Genomic DNA, 23,196 nt, shown 5'->3' on the forward strand with positions numbered 1-23,196 from the left:
TAAAAAAAAAAATCAACCAACCAAACAAAACAACAACAACAAAAACTCATAAAAGAGAACAAATCATTGAGTGACATTTCTTCAGACAAAAATTTTCCTTCGGTTTCAGCGTTTCAGTGCAATTTTAGTTAATGCAACACCAAATCCCAGCAACTGGTAGTTTAACTTGTCCGCATCTTGCTGCAGCCACACAATGAGTACAAAATTCACATTACGCGTACTAGAACAGCTATCAAATCTGTTTCCTAAGTCGTCACACCACAGCAAGGCCTTTACTTCTACTGAATCGGTTGCTGCGTGAACTGTTCTTTATCTCCCCATCCACAGTGAATTAAGCCATGGGTATTGGACAATAAGCATTGAGGATGTCTCTACATAGTATGTTCTAAAAATACTAATACAGTAATACTAAATACATAAATGGGAGGGAAGGGAATGCTGCCTAATTCAACACTATACCAAACATATAGAAAAAAAAAAAAAAAAAGAAAATCGACAAGCGTGCCAACAGTTCACATACCTCACAGGTCGATAAGAGGAATTATTTCCCTAACGACATACCTTTAGCATTACCAAAGGACAGATTTGCAAGTAAGACATGTAAAAACCTACTTTCATTCTACTAACATCAGAAACAACAATAGTTCTCTAGCGCGTTGAAATGAGCCCAACAAGTATTAGCCACAGATTAGCAGAGATTAGTTCCACGCGCACGCACACATACACCCCACACACAAATCTAGTATTCTCCGTAATTTCTTTTCTTACAGTGCTACAGATTCCAGTGATGAAGTGAGAATGTTTACATGAGTCCTATATTTTTCAATTATTTTTAACTTGCGTATGATTGTAGTTTAAGTGAGGAATGCTTCTAGAATTATGTTAGGGAGAATTAAATCTATACGGAGCCTTTTGTTGCTTCTCTTTGCAACGAGCTAATTTTAGATTTAGAAACAATGCCTGTCAAGCATTTTAAAGCTAAATGGGATATAGCTGATAATGGCTTTAGCAGTGACATTTTAACCCAGTCTTCCGCATATTACTGAAAATAATGAATCTAACGTCTGGGAATAAAAAAAAAATCCACAGATTTGACATTGAATTAATGTCAACTTTTATTACCGGGGATGCTATTGGGTGATCTTTATTACTTGAAATACCTTCTTCTGTATCACTTTCCATACTTCTCCCTACCTAAATGTTACAACACACATTCCTTACTTTTACACCATACAGAATATCAAATCAATACGATCCTTCCTTTAAACCCGTTTACATGCTCTATGTACCTGAGACCATTCCAATAGGAACTCCTTTTTCGGCACCTCCACCGTTTCTGCCAGGGACGCACAACGTATCAGTCATTCTCATTCAACAGTACACACAGCAAACTTTTCAAAAATAGTATCAGCAACACAACTGTATATTAAGAAAAACTCCACACCAATGGCTTGCCCACATCACTTGGCAATGTCCCTTTAATATTAATACACAGAGAAGTAAAATTTTTTCATAAATTTGTTCAAGTATGTGGAACATGTAAAATGCATAAGAATCAATATGGACTTCATTAATGTTATATTTATTTATTTTCCAGCTTCATACAAACTGGATGTAGAAGCATAAACATAGTACATTTCTACCATTTTCAACAAAAATATAACCAATATGTACAATTATTGTATTAAAAATACAAAAGGGATACAGACTCCACCAATGTCTTTCTAAAAGACATACAGGTACAAGTAGTATCAAAAGTATGAGGAAATCACCAGTTAATTGTACATTCTGCACTTGACATCACAGAGCGAACTGAGATTAGCAGTCCTATGGTCTACAATTACTTAATGCTTATATAACATTTGTGCAACTTGTGATAGAGCTAGGATTTTGTATTTCTATATGCACATGAGGTCCATAGCCTTCAGAATAAAACTGGCAAATAATGCATATTACATGTAAAATTACAAATGCATAATTGACAATGTGATATATAAGCAAATAGACAAAAGCTATGATTACAGGAGAGAGAATTAAATAAAGCACTGACATTTGTTTGATACAGTGAAAAAACACTGCAATTTGATCTTTAAAAGTTGAAGCTATTTACGTTTATCTACTGATCAATATGATCAGCTGAGTTCAATGGGAAAAAAAAAAAAAATCCAAGACCAGCAGTTCCTCACATTTGAGTACTACTCGGATTGGCAGCCTTCACTTCTCCGGAGTCTGTGCAAAAACAACACAAAAATAGAGGGGAGGGTCATTTCAGTCATTATAGGGTTAATAGCAGCTGTGAGCAGGTGGTTGCTACACATTGGCCTTCTCTACACATGCAGTGTTCCATGAAGCCATTAACAGTTGTGACTAGTTCTGCAAAGGCTGGCAAATCTAAACGTGTTATTTTTCATTACTTAAAGGCTCGTTTATCCCCTAATGCCAAAGTCAATAGATGGAGGTTATTAGATCAGTGTTAACAGCTGACACGAGCTGTGACATCCCAACGTGCCTTCACTGCAATGTTATCCAGTTAATTTTTCTTTTAATATAACTACTATATAGTAAAAAAAAAAAAAACAAAACCAAACAAAAATAAAAATAATATATAACTTAAAGGTGGGGTTGCTGTCCGTCTCATTAGAATGGGACACTTTCTTTTTCAGCATGCCATCCTGTGTTCCGCAAGGCACAGGTATGAGACACACAGTGTCCTCTTCCATTACCGGCCAGTTGCAAGCACGTGTTTCTGCATTTACACTACACCCGGCTGAGGATGCCATTAACGGCTGAGGATGCCATTAACGCTATCATTTACAAACTTCTGAAGATTCCAGGGTGGGGCACATTAAGAGTGAAGCGAGAGACGGTCAAGGAAAGGCTGCATCCCCGAAAGGCTGCATCCCATAACCTCTGCCCTCCCTTCTGCCCTGCTCAGCCATGTGATAGCAATGTTCTTTCCAGGAGCTCAGGCTGGCAACCCTACTTACAGGTACGAAATAATACTGTAATTACTATGCAGATGCAGTATTTGATCTCCGAAACGCAAACATACAAAATCGTAACAAAGGCATTGTAAACAAGCAAATAAGCACTGCCTCCTTGAAGGATTTCAATGCATTTTTCTCTTTGTAGGTTAAAGGCCAAATGTAATTCGACAACTAGCTTATCTCATTATCCCAATGAGACTAAGTGCTAGGATTGTGATTAAAATCTAAAAGGAAGATTTAAAAAAACAAACAAAAAAACAACAACAACAAAACCCTTCCAGGCATTGGGAAGTGCAGCCAGAGTTAATCATCCTGATGTGATGATCTTGGAATTTGGAATGATACTGTGTGATGTGGCAGACAGCGACAGTGGTAGCTTGGAGATTGCTGCACTGTGCATTTCAAGCAACACAGTTTGAAAAGTGCCAGGGCGATTTCTTCACAGTATTTCACATGCAAGGGGAGAGGGGACAGAAGGGGGAGGGGCGGAGGAAGAAGCCCCATGCTGCTTTAAGGCAGGGAAGGAGGCAAATAGGTCCACCATCCTTTCACTATAGTTCCAAGGCTCCTATTCTAGGGACGTCTTCTTGTGCTCTCCTTTAAGGTGGCTCACTCTGGATCCAGAAAAGCCCAAGTCTTAGACCGCAGAGACTTGTTCATCTTCTGCAAACACAACAGGATAGGGGAAAATAGAATTTAGTTCATATAGAACAAGACTGCTACTGAATGAAACAACCTGTACTGTGCTCACGTGTCTTCCATGTCATTGTATTAGGCATTTATTTTAAAAGAATCTAAGTACCTGTCCATTTCATGTCTCATGACAAGTATTCCTTTGTCATTTTGTTCTCAAAGAAAATAAGACAATTGCTATAACCGAGCTAGATGCAGTTCCTCCACTTGAGGAACACAACAGCTACTCCTAGATAGCTTCATAGAGACATCTTACATTTTCCCCTGAATATATCTGTGATTTATTCAAATTAAGACTGCATAAAAATTTAGTGCAGCTTTAGTCATCATTGGTAGAAACAATTACAATTCTCTGTCACGTTAATTCTCAAAGTTTGAGGCAATTCGATCAAGGTAGACTTAATTTTTTTCCATCATGTTCAACTACAGAGTTCATCCTGCACATAAAACTTTAATAACTAAGCAGTTAGGGAGGGAACATTAGCCTTTCTATCATTAAGCAAAACAAAGCATTCAAATGTGTGATGTGGGCACCGCCCTGCCTAAATTTTGAGCATCTAGCCCTAAAGATGCAATCCAGCTACGCTCGCACTCCATAGAAAAACCAGAAAGACTATGTCTACGTAGTCTTTCTATCATTATAGTTGAGCTAAAGCATAAAGATGCAGACACCCTTGGGCAAGCAAGGTAGCAAAAGGGTAGCGGGCTCGTTATGTGAAGCAGTTGGTTTGGAAGACCCAGTGTCCACAGTGTAAGAGTTTCAGGTAGAATGTGACTATCCAAATAAACTTGACCAGCAACGCTCTGTGGGGCGGATGGGCTGGTTTCTATAGACCGGGATACTTTTTTGACCATTAAATACGTGGCTAGTGCCAACCATTAGGTACGCTGGAAACTTTCAGGGCAGACAGGACTGTACCTGGTGAACACAGGCACCTCCAGAGAAGCTGTCTAAGCCAACTGCTTGGTTGTCCAAGATTCAGGTGGACCTAGATTCCAAATTTTAAATTGTATTTTGGATGAACAGAATTCCTCCCCTTCCAAAAAGTTAACAAAGAGCAAGTTTTGAAAGACGGAAGAGAGCTCAAATTATGGCAAGAATTTCTATGGCGGAACACATTTGGGTAATTTGCTTTGTGTCTGTGAAAGCATTGACCATTTCTGCATGCAGCACACTCAAAATCTAACAATTAGAAATTTACCATCTTCCTCTGTGGAAAACCCTTGAGACGGATAGTGAGCAAGACGTGGATCTGACTCATTTGGTTTATGCCACTGGGGTTTGTTCACAGGCCTGCTAGTTGAATGGCCATGCGACTGCTGCTGCGGAGTTGACGTCCCATGAGTCTCACATGTCCGTGCCACCATTCTAGACCTCTGAACTGCTATGTTGTAATCTGGAGGCTTTCTGGTTGGATGGGAGCCACCTTCTGCAAACTCAGCAATAGGTATTCCTACATAACCAGGAGGAGTTGGGGGTGGTTCCCGATATCGACCCTCTTTTCGTGCTGCAGGAAAAACAACAGATTATTATAAAAGATAGTAAGAGGAAAATTGCTCCAAGGAAAATCAACAGTGAAAATTAAATAAACATCAACCAACACAACAGCCCAGGAGGAGAAAATGCGAAGGACAAAAGTTAACTACCACATGGTAGACAATGAGGTCTTGAAAAATAAACCATGAAAGAAAGTGTAGAATATACAGCATACACAGGACATAGCTATTTTTTCCAGTAGTGAGGCATTAGTCTAATAAAATTCACCAAATTACATGAGGAATTTGTTCAAACTTGGCAACTGAAGCTATTCCATCAATCGTATAGAATAAAATGTACACTGATCAAAGTAACGTGGAAGACTCGAGAGTCCACAGAAGCGGCAAACATCAGGAATGCTGACATCTCCCCCGAAGCATGACTATCTTAATCCCAAAGATGGGCTTTGTACCTAAGAGCTCATCTCTTCTGTTTTTAGCCTCTTGGTGGGGAGGAGGTGGCGGGGGGGAGGAAAGCACCCGATAAATTATTTCTTCCTACAAATCTTACTACTAAATGAGACATAAGCTACAATTCCAAAAGGTAAGGAAGAGAAGTGGGCTTCGTGCTTTCTGTGTGTGTTACTGCCCGCTGCTCTCACGGTTGTATTCTCTGCAAAATGAAAACTTGAAGGTATGCCCATAAGAACAATGATTGAATATGATTTTACATAGGAGATGGACCTCATTGAGGCATAACTGTTTACCTGAACAAGGCTTAACTCTGTGCATACTTGCAGAGAACTTCAAGGGGCAAAACAGCGATTAAGAATTTTAAGCATCTGCAGGGACACACAGCAGAGAGGCATGACTCTCTGTTTTGGAGTTATGTACTTAAAGACGTCAGCTGGGGCTTTGATACTGAACACTTATTGTGGGTCTAGTCCTTTAACACGTGAACACTTAACTTACAGTACAAAGGCACACACAGCAGGATAAACCACTGACACAGGCAATTTACTCTCCCACAGCTTGTCACACCCTGTATATTCTTGCCCAAGTGGCGATGACAACATCACCCTGCATTATGCAGCGTGGAATTGAGTGAAAGGGCAGTACAAGCTTAAAATGGACTGGTGATGCTTGGATGTGAGTTTTTATAGACCAAAAGTAAAGCCTTGGTATTATAACAGAACCAAATAGTTTCTGATAGAATCTAAGTATTTTTCTTGGACAAATTGTTCTAACTGAACAAACCAGCATGAAGAAGTTTCTGAGAAATTTTATTCAAAGATTTCTGAAAAGTAACTTTGACGGAGAAGAAATTACGTAGAAAAAAATCTATTGAAATACTGCAAGAGATCAATGTCTACTCAGTCAATAAGAACCATGTAAAAATAGTGGCATCTGTTGGAGCGATATGCAGAGTTACATTGGCAGGAGAATTAGTCAATAGTACCGAAGCGCATGGAAGCGTGTGGCTTGAATTTTGAGATCACTTTCACATTCTCTTAAGTCTCTAAAAACGTAGTGGAAAGCACTGCCTTGAAAGGCAGGTTTGGACAGGCTTGTTGCACATTTTAGTGGAAACTAAGGGCTTCAATGAGTAAAATCAGAGAGCGGCATGAATCAGAACCCGGAGTCCTGAACTGAACAGCTTCCTCCTCTTCACAGTTCAGGGATTCAGATCTGCACCCAAGCTTTGAGGCAAAGGGCCTTTGCTAAGCAATATACTTGGGCAGAAAATGGAAAAGCCGTTTATCACAGTGGTCTCAGCATGACCTCAATCTGGCAGACTTTTTCAGCCGTATCAGTGCAAAACGGCTTTTAGATAGTTCTTCATATTAACCCGAAGCAAGGCAAAGCGAAGGGGAATGAAAGGAAAGAAATAGGCAAAAATGCAGAGGTCTTGGATGGCCCAAGGACTGGGATGCATAGAAGCAACAGTATGAGAAAAATGTCAAGCACTGCCAAAGGTACTTTCATATTAATTTATATATTATCTGTTTGGGGTTTTTTTGTTGAATGATTATAAATGTATTTCAGCTCGAATTTCTTAGGAACCTCTTCAGTTTCATCAGTCCAAAGAAACATCTCAGTTAGTATTTAAGCACAAAGTGACCCCATTTTCAGAAGTAAGGAATATTCATAATCACCAGACAAGTCATACAGATGTATAAAGTAAAAGGCTTCTAAAAAAATCAGGCCACTTAAGATATCTAAATATAGAATGTGGAGCCTGACTGTGAAGAGGAATTCACATTTCAGAACAGACACCTAAATACATCAACCTCTCAAAACACTGTCCAGCAGTTGAGCTAGTTTTTTTGATGTATGGCAGGCTCTCTTGAAACACAAAGAAGCTGCCAGAACTGAGAATCAACAACACGTGATATTTTCCCTAGCAATAAATGCACAGTTAAAGGGTAAAATTTGAGAGAGACTACAAAATGTTTAGTTTTGCTTCAAAATGAAAAAAAATAAAAAAAAATTCAAACCAGACAGAAGAAATGCAGTTTCAGAATAATATAAAGAACTACAGGCAAATCCATTAAAATACTTGACGGTAAACAAAACTTAACTTACCAATAAGCCCCTTTGTACTACTTGGTGATACTGCTATGTGAGTGGGCACGGGAGCTGGCTTCGACTCCTCTGCTGGTACAGATGTTATGCTACTGGTTTCAGCTTCAATCGAAACATCCTTCCCACCCCTCCGCTTTATGGTACCTGTATCGCCTTCCGAGTCCTCTCCCCAGTATCCTGTTGAGGATGCCCAGCTTGCTCTGGACTGTGCTTGATCAAGGCCCTCCCTACCTTGACTTTGCCTGCCATACTTTGTGCCATGATCGGGGAACATCAGCGGGTCCATATGGCTGCCCGAGGCCCACAGTCCTGCCCCATCGCCTGAACTATTGAAATGAGCATGTCCAAAAGGAAGAGTCTCCCAGCTTCTCTGGTGTTGTATTGTTTGTATGTTGTCGTGAGAACCACTTGAACAAGAAGTCCAGCTACCACGGCCACTGTCAGCTGCATCGAGTGAAGCTCTGTCCCCCTGGTCCTGTGACAGTTCTTCTGTACTAGGAGAAGAAAGCACCGTTGCTCCAGCGTACAGGCCTCTGGTCTCTGACAGCGGGGCATATGAGCTAGATGCCCATTGAAGAGGGGGAAAAAAAAATAAAATAAATCCAGTGTTGGAATTGGAGATCATTTACAAGACAGAAGAAGAACTCAACAGTCAAGAGAAAAGTAAATGCACCGAGGGGTTGGACAAGATGACCTTTCAAAGGTCCCTTCCAACCCAAACCATTCTACAATTCTGTGATTGAAGGTTTTGGTGCAAGTTATATTAAGTATTTTTTACATTAATGACTAATTCAGTTCTGAGAATAAAACACTTTCCTTTCAAGCTCATCCTCAATAAAAAAAAAAACAACCCACCACAATTACTGGATAGATATTCTGATGAAACTTAACACTTCAGTGGAGTGATTTCAAAAGGTAAAATCTTAACTTTGCAGCAGACCTTTAAGACAGGCAAATTGCATTGACATACATAAAGGGGAAGAGAGTGATAAATAGGGTTTCTACTGCTTTTCCAGACACGTGAAGCAAAGGATCAGAAGTTAGAAACAGATTTTTAGCAGGAGGTGGCCAAAATTCAAGTTCAGCTTTTCGTGTTTCTTTTCAGCTTAGGAAATTCTGAAAGCAAAATTTTCGGTATTTCTTGCAAATGGAAACATACTTAAACCTTAATTTTGGAAACACATGCTACTTTGTAGAGCGAGTATGTTCTCCGTAGCCTTTCAGCAATTAAGTAAGCCTGACACTATCACTTATGCAGCAGCAGTGAAAACCGACAAAGTGTCACTTTTGTTTAGCAGCTACCCGAGCTCCTGGGATTTCTCCTTCTAGGGCAGCTTGCTATGCAGACTGGCACCCTGCTCCTCCAAATATTTAAGAGATCTGATTAAAGAGTTTGCATAGCCTGGGATTCCCAAAGCTGAAGTACACCAGTTTTGGAACAGGCCTGCCATCCACAGACCCCGCAGGACTAAAAGCCCTCAAACCATTCAAAGGAGTGAAGCATCCAAATAACAGCTCAGAAAAGTTGAGACTAAATAGGAGCCAGAGCTACAATTATTTTCAGACCAAGACTCACTGCTAGAGATTTAGAGAACTCCTCACAGCACTAGCTTCCCCACCATTACAGAAGTTAATTACCTAGAAAATTACCTAGAAAACCAGCAGCCTAATGTAAATATTAGCTTCCAATTACTGTTGACTAGGAGAGATATTTGGGGTAAAATATTTTTGGGTTAGATAAATATGCACTTTTCTATGAAACAGACTGGAAAATTACTAGCTGTTTCTGCTCTCAGCTTGATCACTGAATAATTGTATGAATAATTTCTCATCTAATTCAGTTAATTCCCCATCTAGAAAACAGGCCGGGATACTAGTCTGCCATAAAGAGGATAATCTACAGCACTACTAAATACTCAGATGATAAAGTCTATTGAGGTGAAGTCTTACAGCTGTAGACCTCATCACACACTCAGGAGTGAAAAACCTTTTCTTGTCAGAAAATGGAGCATTATCAGCCTTGAAATAGCGGGTTTTAAGAGCAGGGGAGAAAAAAAATATTTGAGAGAGATACAGGGAAAATTACATGAACAAATATACATATACATGCCACACACACACACTATATGAAATTATAATGTGAGTAAGCACAAATAAAAAAATATGCTTACCCTAAGCTGTATTGATCTGGTTCAATCATGATTCTTCTATCAATCCTTCCCACACCGAGGTTTGTCTCCACGATGCTGACAGAATGCCTCTGTCTCCTCTCATCATGCAGGGAGACTGGCATAGAGTCAAAAGAGGAATTGCTGACAATACTAGATCTGGAAGAAATTTCGCTGTGACCAGAATCTGAAAAGTTATCCACCGTGCCACTAGGAGCCAAAGTATAGCCTGCAAAGGGAACGTCACATTATTCAGACTCTCCGAGTAGCCTGCTCAGTTATTGCCAGGCAGCCGGCAATATTTACTACTGCTACCATAGTAAATCAAAACTACGGTTACATTTTATTCACAGAAGCAGCACTGCAAAAGACAGAAAGATACGCAGCAGAACTGTACAACGCTGTGTATTCTATTAATTCAAGGTTTAAGATTGTGGGAACATGCGCTTCTCATTTGGAAGCCAACTGCTCACCTTCCTTCTCTGCCCGCCTCTCCCAATTTATTTTCAAATGCATCATCATTCTTGTATCCCTGCATTATGAAACCTCACTTCTCAAAAAACTGCCTGTACATAAGCACTGACTCCAAGACTGGAATGAAAGAGATGCCCTGGACAAGATTACTGCTTAAAGTAATCCAAGAGACCCTCTCACACAGTTTTAATGTTCTGCAAAGCTACTCTTCAGAGATGAACAGCAGATACAATATGAAGCACAGATGTTTGGGCTGACTGCTTATTACGTATCTTGGCTGAGAGGGCCAGATTTTCAAGCTTTCTTTGTGGTACTTGGCTAACTAATTACATTTCAAATAGCATATATTACCAGAATTATACCGTCATTTGGAGGTAGCACTGACACCGCTAGACTGAGATAAAATCTGCAAACCGTGTCACAGAGGTTTTGTTCAGCTTTTGTTTTAGTATTAAACAAAGTTGTGCTGAATGCTCTTGCCAGCTAAGTTAAAGATCATTAAACAACATAATCCACAAGTAACTGCAGTTTTCATTTCCTTTCAGTTTACCCATAAGTGTCAAGAAGAGTTCAACTGATCTATCCCGGTTCACTTGCTACTCTTTTTGTCTGAAAGAACACACCATCTCTGGATTAAAACTAGAGATGGGTCGATTCAGACTGCACGTTAGGAAGACGTTCTTCACCATGAGGGTGGTGAGACACTGGAACAGGTTGCCCAGAGAGGTGGTGGAAGCCCCATCCCTGGAAGTTTTTAAGGCCAGGCTGGATGGGGCTCTGAGCAGCCTGATCTAGTGGGAGGTGTCCCTGCCCATGGCAGGGGGCTTGGAACTAGATGATCTTTAAGGTCCCTTCCAACCCTAACAAATCTATGATTCTATGATACCATGTTTCACGTTGCCATCAAAACAAGGATTTTTTAAAAATTAATAAATATGTTTATGATTTGCTTTTTACAAAAATAAAGTACTTTTCCCACTATGAGCCAAGTACAGAATCCCAATTCCTTTTTCAAGAAATGCACAGGCCTGACCGTATCTACATAAATTCACTCTTTTCTAATGCAGTATGTGGGAGAAATCATGATGATAGCTTGCAAGGACTTGAGGTCTTCTCTGCGTAACATCCTCCTCCACCTAACCTGAGGCAAATATCACTTCAATAGAGATTCTGAATAGGCATTTGTACTTCCTTGCCATATTCATCTCTCCCCTTTTCAGATCTCTGCTTATCCAATTGGACTTATGTTTTCCTTTTTGTTTCCATAAGCCCCACCTATCCCAGAGGCCCTTGGTGAATTGTTATTCTTGTTACTGTTCTCCCTTCCAAGAGGAGAGGAGGAACTGGTTAAGTCCATTAGTCTGGAGCCATAAGGCCTCAACTGATCGGCGCGGCCACCTACCACATTAAGAAAAGGGCTTCGCTATCCATTTGATAAGAACGTAGAAAAAGTGACACATCAGTTTCAAGTCCCTGTGCAGTTTAGGGAAAGTTATTGCTACAGGGAAGTCTCCAGCATACTCATTTTGTTAGCATTCTGAACTTCCATGGGGACTCAACCCCAAAATATGTATTTTACCATAATGTTACATTATGTAACAGTTAAACTGAACTTTTATGATATTCTGAAAAAAGGACAACTTAGAAGCTGTCTGCAATACAACTAGGCTATCATACTGGCAAAGGGACTGTTTTTTTGTTTGTTTAAGCTACAGGAAAATGCCTTCATTCTCTGTTTTGTCAATTCATAACCAGAACAAGTACAATGAAAAAACAAACAGGCTTAAAAAAATCCCTTTAAAATCCTAAATTCACTCTAAAAAAATAACTCTATGAGGTCACTTAAGAAGAAGTCAGTCAAGAAAGCTCCAATGTGTAATAGCATTCCGCAAATATGCATATACATTGTTTAAATAATTAACCAGGCTGCTAGTAAAATGTCGTGTATTAGGGATTTGAATCCCAAATATCTTAAGCCTGCCTGTCATACGTAGGTCACATCCCATCCAGATGCATGACACAGCAAATAATTCCTCTAATAGGCTCGTGTGCTTAACGCTGTACAAAGATTTTTAAGTGTCAATCTGCAGGTCCTTCCACTGGCAGAAAACAATGACAGGGGGAATATTTTTGTCAGAATCAGCTGCAGTGAGAATGACCTACTGCATCAAATCCTGTGGCAGATCAGGCTATCTTTCCTGGCTTTTGCTAACCAGAGGGCTCTCAGGTATCCCCGGAAAGAGATTCCCAGGTATCCTTTCATGTATCCCACTGTGCACTACGCTTCCTGCCCTCTTGCTGACTGTGTGTGACAAAGGCCAGGAGCAGCAGTAGTTTATCCTGAGTGCCCAAACTCTCTCTCAGAAGTTTCCAAAGTCTATAAGCTTCAGGAAACAAGGTGAGAAATATTGCGCATCTGATACCTTTCCTTGGAGAGCTCTGTGGTGAAGTGGGAGGAGAAGACAGCTGTGAAGATGCGCTTGAGACCGCGTCTTCAGATTGTTTCTTGTGACGATCCAAACTTCCTTCTTCAGATAATGAAAGAATTTTCTTTAAAGCTTGCGGGGAATTAATGCCTTTAAATAAGAATTAATGTAGGCAAATGTAAAGTCCAGTATAAACACATCTTTCTGTTTCACAATGCATTTATAGAGCAGACACCATACAGGAATAAACCTACATTTTTTTCTGTATATTTGTGAATTTTTGACACCGTCTTAAATGAAGCAAAACATTTAAACCTACTCCCATTTAAAACATAGCGCTTTATTTCTGCATATTAGTGAATCCAGCCTTTCATGCTGGCCACCTAAGACCAATGCTTTGTCACCAAAAACACAGTGCAGAGTTGGTGTTGCAGAATACTGCCTATACAATGTATATATCAAGGATATGCATACTAATGGTTACTGAGAAACCTGAACTAAAATGATGTTGAATACACACACAAGCAAATCTTACTGGTTACTGAAGAGTTATATATATAAGAATTGAAACTTCTCTGTTTCTTTTCTATTCAGAGTAGCCTAGAAGGCCAAAGAAAGCTGGAAAGAAGATGAGCAAGATTAGGCTTACAAAACAAGGCCATCCTGCAGCTGCCTTTCTCCCTTTCATTTTTGAGAAATATCTCTGCACCAGCTTATTTTGGGAAACTAAAGAGTAAAAACATCCTGAAGATGATGTATGATGTAAAGATCTAGGGCATCAAGAATCGCTTTTCTTAGGCAACGTTTATCCATCTTTCTCTTCCTTTCCCCTCAAAAATCCACCCTGGGACAGTCTTAAAAGTGAATTCTCTGACAGTTTTGCCAACGTCTGTGGTAGAGGTTATTTTCAAGCACTCTACAGAACTTATCTTTGATCTGTTGGATCACAATGCTGCTATCAATAATTTACAGCTGCGTCATCAACATAACCTAGTCAGTTTTCAGAAACTTTCCCACCACGAGCAAAAATGCAGTCTATGGTGCTTCAAAGTCCTTTTAAGATTAAAATTTAATGGTAAAATCAACAAGAACTAGATGAATATTGAATTGTTTCTTGCGCATTTTGCTGTTTCTAATGTTTCGCTAGCAGCCAAAGCAGTACACAAATAAAACTAATAAAAAGCGAAATCGGAATTAAGCTCTTGTGAAATTACCATCATACAATAGGAAGGGCCAATTACGCTACATATATTTATTATGAATATTACCATACTTTAAGTGATATTTAAGAAATTCTTTAATAATGCATATGTGTTACGGACACATGCTGGGACACAGATTTGGAAATCAGATCAGAAGACATTCCTGTAGTCTGGTATCTCTCCGAGCAACACGCAGGCAGCAATGACTGAATGACAAGAGGGAGTAGAAGCCAAAGGGACAATTCTCAACGTGAATTCAGGCCTACATTTCTAACAGGACTACCAGTCTGAATAGGCCTGAATTTCGCATTAAATGTTCAAATTTTGAAAAAACACAAAAACTTCTGAGGCATCTCAGATGGGTCACCCAAAAACTCCAAGGCACTAATCCCTTTGGCAGAGTTAAGCCAAGATCCCAGGGCAGACAGTCAGAAACGTTCATTCTTTCCAGCTGCTAGTAACAGGTAAATACTTATTCTGATTAAATCGACAGGATGCTTTCCTAGATTTCTTTCTTTCGATTTCTAGAGAGGAGAATTATGCAGACAAACGCACTACATGAGCTTACGTAACCTGCATGTAACGCTACCAGAAATACACGTCTGAATCTTATTTGATGAAAAACGCCTCCCTGACATAAGCAAACAAACTTGAGAGTATTAAACCGAATGCTTCATTGTTCTGCTTACCGAATGGTGGGAGGTCTTTGACTGGCACTTTCTTGCGAGAGGGATAAAGAGATACGGCAGGGACCTGCAATGCCTGGTTTACTTTATGTTGCTGCTGCTGCTGCACCTTCTGCTGGATGCCTGCCCGGGGAGCCACCGGTGACGTTTCAGATTTTCCAGATCGTTTGTCTCCCGTATTCTTCGGCACTTTGCAAGAAATGGGAGAAAACACAGAATGACCACCAGCTAAAAATAATTGTGGGAGTTTTAATCTGAGCAGTGCAAAGCCCTCCAATTAATAATTAAAAGGTGCTCAAATACTTGTATGCCTTTAGAGAGAAAAGATGAAGAGGAAAAGAGGGGGAGATTTAACTCCATTTAAAATATGTACATTATCAAAGAACATTACTCTCTTCCTCAAAATAAAACTCTCATAAATGACTATTGTTACAGTTACCAAAAACATGACCAGATGTTATACTGGGCTATCATAAGGACTATAACTGGTTTAAAATGGATATATAATTACTATTTTTTTGCTACCCCGAAGGAAGGGAAGGGCATAAGACATAGCATTCCCTCAAATCAAAATGAAACAGATATCCAGCATGAGGTCCCCCTCTGCTGCAGCCAGGAACCGCCCTCCAGGTGTCTCTAAAACACCTGGACATAAGGAAATCCCCTTTTCTCTCTCAAGGCCAGGATATTTAGGATGACAAACCCTATTCACACCAATAGCCTGAGCACATCAGAACTGCAGAGAAACTTTTGGCCCCTCCATACCCTTTGTACAGACAAATCTAAAGAACCCTTGTGCACTTCAGCACGACATCATCTGAAAGCCTTATCTCCCACGTAAATGCTATGTCTCTATATTGTTAATCTGCAAGATGATTTCCTTAAGATTCGTACACGTTCAGTACTTGGAAATGACTAGACACATCATTTTTCACCTCGTTGTCTAGTTACTGTTCCCAATTACTTCCTTGGAGAAGAAACAGAGGTATATTTTAATAGTTTCCTTGAAACGCATAACAAATGACAATGCTCACGTGTGTTGGTGGCTGGCTCACACTGCAGAGACAGCGTCTGGAGGCTCTCTTCGTCCATTTCCAGATCCAGGTTTGAGAGATACTGCTTTACTTTCCGTGCCATCTGAGCATCTTCATACAGTTTTTTAGCATTAAGGAAGGAGCTCCGACGGACCCGCTTTTTATGACCCCCAGCTTGCGCGACATCCAGCACGGCTGCGTTCGTACTGCCCTGGCTGAGAGACCTGGAGTGAAGGGGGGCAGGAGGGGGAGGAAAAAGGGGAAAAATACGACTTAGTCCAACAGAGTATCACTTGAGAAACATGAAATGTGCAGAAGATTGCATGAATGTCAGTCTATGGTCAAAGCTTACATGCCTCATTCCAGTAAGTCAAACAGCTATAACAGATAGAAAGATGAGGGTCAGGAAATCTTTTTACTTGGTTTCAGGCACTATTTTAATTACACAAATATTTTAACCTGCTCTGCTCCAACTAGGCAATATCACTTCACACATCTAAAAAAGCATTCAAGCTAGCTCTCTCACATAAGCCAGCTACTGAGAAGATCAGAGCATTAGGAAAAGCTCATGCAGTAAAGGCAATGCTGACAGAAAAACTATAGTTGAGGTTCAAATTTAAATACATATATGGAAAGTGTTTTGAAAGCTCTCTGAATACTTTTTCAATCAGACTGTATACAAAATGTACAGCTCAGTTTTATGGAATAGAAATTCCTTGTAACTTGCTACGTTGAAGACAGCTTCTTTGTTAAATAAAATGATCAGGTAGCTCATGATGAAATAAATGTCATGCACATTTCAACGTATGTATGTCTATATGAAAGCTAGGCATTGTTCCTGAATTGTTAAGAGTAAAATGATGGCTGACTTGTAACATGGAAATAAGTTAGTTTAGCAGACACTCTAAGTTTTAACTTTTGTATTTGATTATGATAGTTACTTATTAGGCATAAGAAAGTTAACAGCAATTTTCAGCTGTTGCAACCGTGACATTTTATAATTTCACTTTTACTTCTTTTGGCAATTTGAATTGGAAGTGGGGGAGAAGATGACCCCACTCCTCTCTACAACCACTTAATAAATAATTTACAGTTTTTGTCTTTTAACCTCAAAAGCAAAAGCGCTCCTGGATTAAAATGCATTGTCAGTAAAAAAGGGTTAATAAAAGAAAAAAAGTCAAAGCACCAGAAAATTAAAGATAGCCAGTAGGAAACAATGCAAATGGTAAGGGAAGAATGAATGTTTGTGTGCGTTGTCTCCAACCACTTACCCCAAACTCCTCCATTTCTTCTTCCTGCAAGTGAGAGCCAGGAAGAGTAAAGCATGGGTTTAAGAAGAGACAGAGAAAGATCACAAGCTCAGAAAGAAAAAGACCAGACCTCAGGACAAGCAGTTCTGGAAGCCCACAAACATTAAAAAGAGCCTTGACTCGGACATACAGCCAGATATTACAAACTCTTCTGGCTCAAATTAAGAAAAAGAGTATGCAATAAGCTGGTCTAACATGAAGCCAAAGAGCATTCACGCCACGTTTTCTAACACCACTAGCTGACACTGTTTCAGATACATTCCCACTTCTACTAAATCAAAACGATAAGGCTGGCACACATCAACATTTCAAACAGGCTAATACACAGGTGCTCAAGACAGTATCTCCCCCTCCCTCCCACTGATGGAATCTCATTTTTATGAGGTAACTGGCAGCTAAGGAATAATACAAGACATTTTAATGTATTTTCATAAACATAAAACGTAATGATTTCTCCAGTTTTAGAACACCACGTAATTTTGGTAAATTGTTAACAACGAACACAAAACTCATACTGCTCCAAAACAACAAGGGGCGCTTGAACAGCACCGCTTGCTGACACCTAGCCGTCTCTCAGCTGGGAAAACTTCTGCCTAATACAACACACTTACCTTGTTCTAAACATTAACGCAGGATCCATGTTCACAGACGCCATGCGACCAACATGGCGTATCTCCTTCGCAATCATTCTCAGCTTCTCAAAATTGACCAAGCCCTCTACTTTTGAGTCATTTCCTACAACCAACAATTAACAACATCAGTTATTAGGCAGCAAAGTTAGTTTTCCTTAGCTGGTAAAAGATGATGTACTTCTGCTTTTACCTTCATGAAGGAACGTAAGGTCTTTTTTGATAACAGGAAACAGGGGGATAATGGGGGGCTGTAGGTTTTGGCTGTTAAGGACATTACGATATTTTGCCATATTCCTAGATGGATCAAACAAATCCTGTAGATCTTGAAACAGTTTTTCATACTTGCTTGGAAGCTTTTCCCAAGTAGTTCGGAGCCTTGCAACTGGTGCCAAATTCAGGCCACTTGAAACAAACAAACAAAAAGTGCAAAAAAGTTCAAGAAGAATAGAAAGAAACAAAAAAATCCTAGAAAAGACCGTGTTAAAATTTGTGTGGGAGAAATACCATAGAGCCAGAATAGCGTAGCACAACAATGTCAACAGAATGAAAACTGCCTTTTGCCAGCATGTATTATAGAACAATTAAGATCATTTTAATAAAAGCTATAAAAACTGGAGGTATCTGGATGATGTAACCATAAACAGATAAAAGTTACACTTGGATAAGTAATTAAACCTTATAGAGTGTATGTAATTATTCTTACTACTTTGGAACAGTGTCTGAATTTGATAACAATATCATAATCTAGAAGTACCTTTGGATCACCACTTATTTCTACATTCCCAGACTGCGGAAAAAACGCATCTTCCACCTGCATAAAGTTTAGGTGGTGACAGCACAGTGACATCCCGCTTCTTGCTGCAATAATCCATCTGACTTTATTGTTTCTATATCAAATGGATATAATAGACCCTATATATTTCAAGGTTATTCTGAAGCTGTAGCTGGTACAAAAGCCAGGTTCCCCCACCCCCCCCCCTGCCCCCGTAATGGCATTGCCAGTCTTGCTATTCATTTCTACCAATGTGAAAGTTTGGTATCTGGAATCTTTAACTTCATTCAAGATTTTGCTAGCAGGCAGGCTGCTTGAGGTCAGCGGAAATAGCCGAGCTAAATCTTGGTAATCTTATGTCTCAGAGGTGCTGACTGATTATCAGCATGGATCCTTGACTTCGGAACTTGCCGCATTTGACTGAATGGTATTCAAAACCAGTGATCTTCAGAAAAAGTGTCACGTTCAATCTGTTGATTGAATGTGACACGGGCTTTTGCTAGAAGACAGTGATAAAATTGTCATTTTAATGCAACTCACTCAAGCTTTTTCATAAGAGACAATATTTAGGGATTAATTTTTTTTGGTTAGGTTCTTTCTGCCTAACTTGGGAGACTTTTAAGGAAATGTGAATGCTTTCCAAAAAAGTGTTTAAACACACACATTAGAGTTACCTCTTCTCCTTTTCATTCCAAAACTAAGGAAGGTTTTCTGTCTGAGATTTTCAGTACTTTTTTATTCTTATTAAGAGATCTTTATTTAGAAGTTATTATATGGCATCGTAGTCTGCTATTGATTATTATCAGAGCTCCATCCAAGAAACTGCTGATACAGAGAAAACCAAAGGCAACATATCATGGTTCAATAAATTCAAGATACTGGGAACTACGCATAAAATGACAAGCTCCCTTTGGGAAATTAACCCATTCATTCATGACAATGTTATCATTTTTCTTCATATAACTGCCGTTTCTCTTGGTCTTTGTTTTTAAGTAAGTGCAGTAGTGTCTCTAATGCTGGGTTCACCAGTGACCCTTGCCTCACTGTCTTGAGCAATAACTATGTAACAGTAGCGTTCCAAATAATATTTCAGCAAACTTTTCAATGTCAAGTTCAGATTGCCAGAAAATGCCCTCCTTATTGGATTGCCAAGTGTTGATGTTAACAGTATTAATTGGTTTACTCTGTTAAATACTTTTTCTTTTTTTTCCAGACTCACATAAGTAAGACTTTGCTTTTTACTTAGAAGTAATACTATTAAGAGGCAATACCTAATGATGGCAAACATCGAGTTGAAGTTCTTGCATTCTCTGCAGTGTAGTGCTATCTTAATGAAATGCTTAATGATCTTCATCCTTTTCAACTGGTTGGTTTCTCTTAGGATCTCAGAAGCCACCCAGAACGTTTCTTGATTTATCACCTCTTCAAACTTTTTTAGATTAGTGCAACCTGTTTTTGATTTGAGTTTAAACAAGTCATCTATGTATTCCGTGGGTTCAATATTACGGAATAGCTCAAAGTTTCTCATGGAGAGTTGAGTAGCCACCTCAACAGTACTGAGCTGTAGTAGGGAAATTTGACTTTCCCTTAGTAACTCTTGAGCATCTTCATCTGAACAAAGAGTTTCTGTTTCCATGTTGTTCTTCAGGTAATACCTGTAAAAACAAAATTCAAAAAGACACTTGATACAATATACTCAAATACTAGTGAAAGTTACAGTAATGATCCAGTTGGAATTGCAGAATAAATTGAAATTCATCAGGCTTAGATATCGATTACAAGTTGCATACAGAGCAATTTCTTGTAAAGAAACGGAACATTAATAATTAAATAATGCTCCTATTAATAGGATTTTGACTTAATAAACTGGCATTGTCAGCCGTAGATCAGTGTCTCCAACCTCACCTGCCACTCAGCTGTATCCTGTCAGCAAGCTTGGATAACTGATCAGGAAGCCTCCTTTGCTTGATGACACCCTCAGGCGTGACAGAGACTTCACACAGTGAATACGCATCAGGGGTTGCGGTGAGAGCGAACTCCCTGATAGCCTGGATGACCACTTCTTTCGCTGTTGTGTCCTTACTGATCATGATGTAGCGACTTTGCTGATCTGCCTTGAAAACCCTCAGAACTTGATCTGGTAAGTCTGGTAAAAAAAAAATTACATGCAAAGTATGCAATTTAGTGAAACAGGAAAAAAAAATGGTATAAGAACACGCAACAATATCAGTTACATTGAGTCTAATTACTAGTGCTATCAGTTTTTATTTCAGTATGATTGTTTCACCCCTCTCCTTCTTATAGAACAGCTGCCTTTTTTAAATGAAAGGCTGGTTCTATTAACAACCAGGAAAAGAAGTTAGTTAGGCCATCGATGGGACAAGTAACAAAAATACGTTAACATTTCCAAAGTTTGGACAAACAAACTAATGAGCAGTCTGGTTTTCACAGGTGTTGAGTCCTAGTAAATTCCATTTAAGTCCGAGAAAAATCAAGGACACTCAACAACACTACCCTATACACCGACATATAAGAAGTTTAAGCAAATTAGGTCATAAGAGTGTCAATCTTCCTAAGGATGTTTTTAAGAAAATAGATGCATTTACCTAAGTCTGATGCTCAACCATAGTGCCACACACAAAGGGAGGACACATACATATAAGTAGCTAGGAATATGTACATATAATGGCCAACATTCATGTATGCACAAATAAACTGCAGCAGTATTAATGCATCCAAGTACTTAATTATCAAAAATACTCTGTCCTTGATATATTTAAATCATACTAATGAATAAGTAACAAACTCAAAACTTGCTCTTTATTTATCTGTGCCAGTGTTTTAGTAATTAAGAATCAAAGCAGCCAGAGGTAGAAAAACACTTCACAAATATTCAAGTTCTAAATATTTTATTGCTTCAAGTGACTGATGACAAGAAAACTTACAGTGAACACCTACAAGGCGGCTGATTTTAGGAAATCTGGAAAATTACCAGCCTAACTCCAAATGCTGGATTTCATAAGCTTATTAATGGATTGAAATCTAGACCCATTAATCAACTGAAGTTTGATTGTCATCATTATATTATAAAAAGAAGGAAAAAAAAAAAAAAAGAGCTAAAATTGTACAGCTATCCACCACTGGATTTTTTAACATCAGGTACTTTTAACTGTCAAGATAAAGTACTTTCAACTAATTGAATTTCTTCCCGCTGTTAAAAATAACAGTTTTCTAGTTGTGTGTGGCATGACATCTGGTCATTATTCTTCCTTTAATGAATATATTTTTTTAACAATATTTTTTTAATTTTTTTTTTTTTAGATCAAGAACAAGAAAATAGATAATAATAGAAAGCCTTTGGAATCCACAGCCAAAAAAATATCATTATTTAGAAAAATACTGAAAAAAACGCTGCCAGATGAAAACATTCACTTTGATAAAACCACAATCGTTTTTGACAAGACCTCAATGTGCATAACATGCATTCAAGTTACTACAGAAAGACCTATTCAGCAAGAGAAATCTTGTGACAGAAGACCAAAAATTAACGTCTTCCCACTGCTGCTGTATGTCTCCAAAATAATCGTTTGGAAAGCATTACGATAAATCTCTCTACCACAAAGGCTGTTTAGGCTTAAATATATTAGTTTACAAATTTCATGCAACTAAGCCCCTAACTTTTAAGATCACAGTAGTATTTTTGCAGCTTGAGAACCACTAATACTGAAACACATTAGAAGTGAGTGGTTACGGCATCAGTTACACATAATGGGCATCAGTACGGGCCAGTTTTTAGCCATTTCTAAGTACTTGAGTCAAATGTATATAACTTATAACTAGCAAGGCAATTTTGCCTTTTATCACTAACTCTGTATTGACCTGTCTTCCTTCAGTAATTAGTTCAAGAGGGATATGGAGCAGTGCCTAAGTTCTACATTTATTTTGACATCTTGAGGAAGGCAGATGCCAAAGGCACAGCCTGTCAGAGACCTTATTAAAAACCAGAATGCCCTCTAGATCTTGTTGCCTCTTGCTGTTAGAGAAATACTTGCCGCGCAAAGAAATGCTCTGAAGACGGGAAGCTACCTTAAACAACACCAAGGTGAAAACTCTCTTAACACTCCCAAGAAGTGTTTTGCGCAAGGAGAAAATAACCCCGCTCTGCTGGATCACTCCGGTCAATACGAAGAAACGTAGAGAACAGCAAATAGAAAAGCATCACCTTTGCAGTGTATTTTACCATGCAGTTTCTCAGGCTGCACACCTATCGGAGCTGGTGGCAAAAGCACTACGCAGAATACAGAGAAGTCTGCCAGCAATTGAAATGATTACAGCTATAGCAATGGCAGCAAGCAACTCAGGACAATAATTTTAAAATAAAACAGCACTTGAAGAGAATTGTAATCACACACACACACACCCCCTTCACTCCTTTTCCAAACAGGAAACTGGAGTGGCAGTCTGAAGAAAGCAGTGCTTATGGATAGAAATCTAGTCCCTTAGAAAGCTTGGGGGGGGGGGGGGGGGAGTACCGATGACTGGCAGCCCATCATTACTGTATTACTTTGACTTCCAATTGAATCGCAAACACAGCACAAGAGAAGAGAAATCAAAGTGCTATTGACTATTTGAACATTTAAAAATAAACCTTAACAAGTATATTTGAAAAAGCCTGGGCAAATCAGAAGAGAAACTAAAATGACTCCTTGCAGATTTCAAGCTTAAAAAAAAAAAAAAAAAAAAAGTATGT

At 39.1% G+C, this 23,196-nt stretch overlaps 1 protein-coding gene across 9 annotated transcripts in view; it reads right to left on the minus strand.

The window, feature by feature from the left end:
• Positions 1–1,451: 1,451 nt before the first annotated feature.
• RAPGEF2 (Rap guanine nucleotide exchange factor 2) overlaps positions 1,452–23,196 on the minus strand; it is a 195,102-nt gene continuing 173,357 nt past the window's right edge. For 6 of the 9 annotated variants that reach the window (XM_054204343.1, XM_054204341.1, XM_054204344.1 and 3 more), the window contains 12 exons: positions 20,352–20,592; positions 19,718–20,101; positions 17,865–18,076; positions 17,654–17,777; positions 17,004–17,027; positions 15,733–15,956; positions 14,702–14,887; positions 12,808–12,960; positions 9,914–10,139; positions 7,743–8,302; positions 4,883–5,188; positions 1,452–3,650 (listed from right to left, as the gene is read on the minus strand). In XM_054204343.1, coding sequence (XP_054060318.1) covers positions 3,625–3,650; positions 4,883–5,188; positions 7,743–8,302; positions 9,914–10,139; positions 12,808–12,960; positions 14,702–14,887; positions 15,733–15,956; positions 17,004–17,027; positions 17,654–17,777; positions 17,865–18,076; positions 19,718–20,101; positions 20,352–20,592 — 2,666 coding nt within the window. In that variant the 3' untranslated portion in view covers positions 1,452–3,624. Of the gene's footprint in view, positions 3,651–4,882; positions 5,189–7,742; positions 8,303–9,913; positions 10,140–11,659; positions 11,783–12,807; positions 12,961–14,701; positions 14,888–15,732; positions 15,957–17,003; positions 17,028–17,653; positions 17,778–17,864; positions 18,077–19,717; positions 20,102–20,351; positions 20,593–23,196 lie in introns of all 9 variants that reach the window. The other 3 variants (XM_054204349.1, XM_054204350.1, XM_054204342.1) reach the window with 3 other exon arrangements.

This window comes from Rissa tridactyla, chromosome 5 (genome assembly GCF_028500815.1).
Source record: "Rissa tridactyla isolate bRisTri1 chromosome 5, bRisTri1.patW.cur.20221130, whole genome shotgun sequence".
Taxonomy (NCBI): Eukaryota; Metazoa; Chordata; class Aves; order Charadriiformes; family Laridae; genus Rissa; species Rissa tridactyla.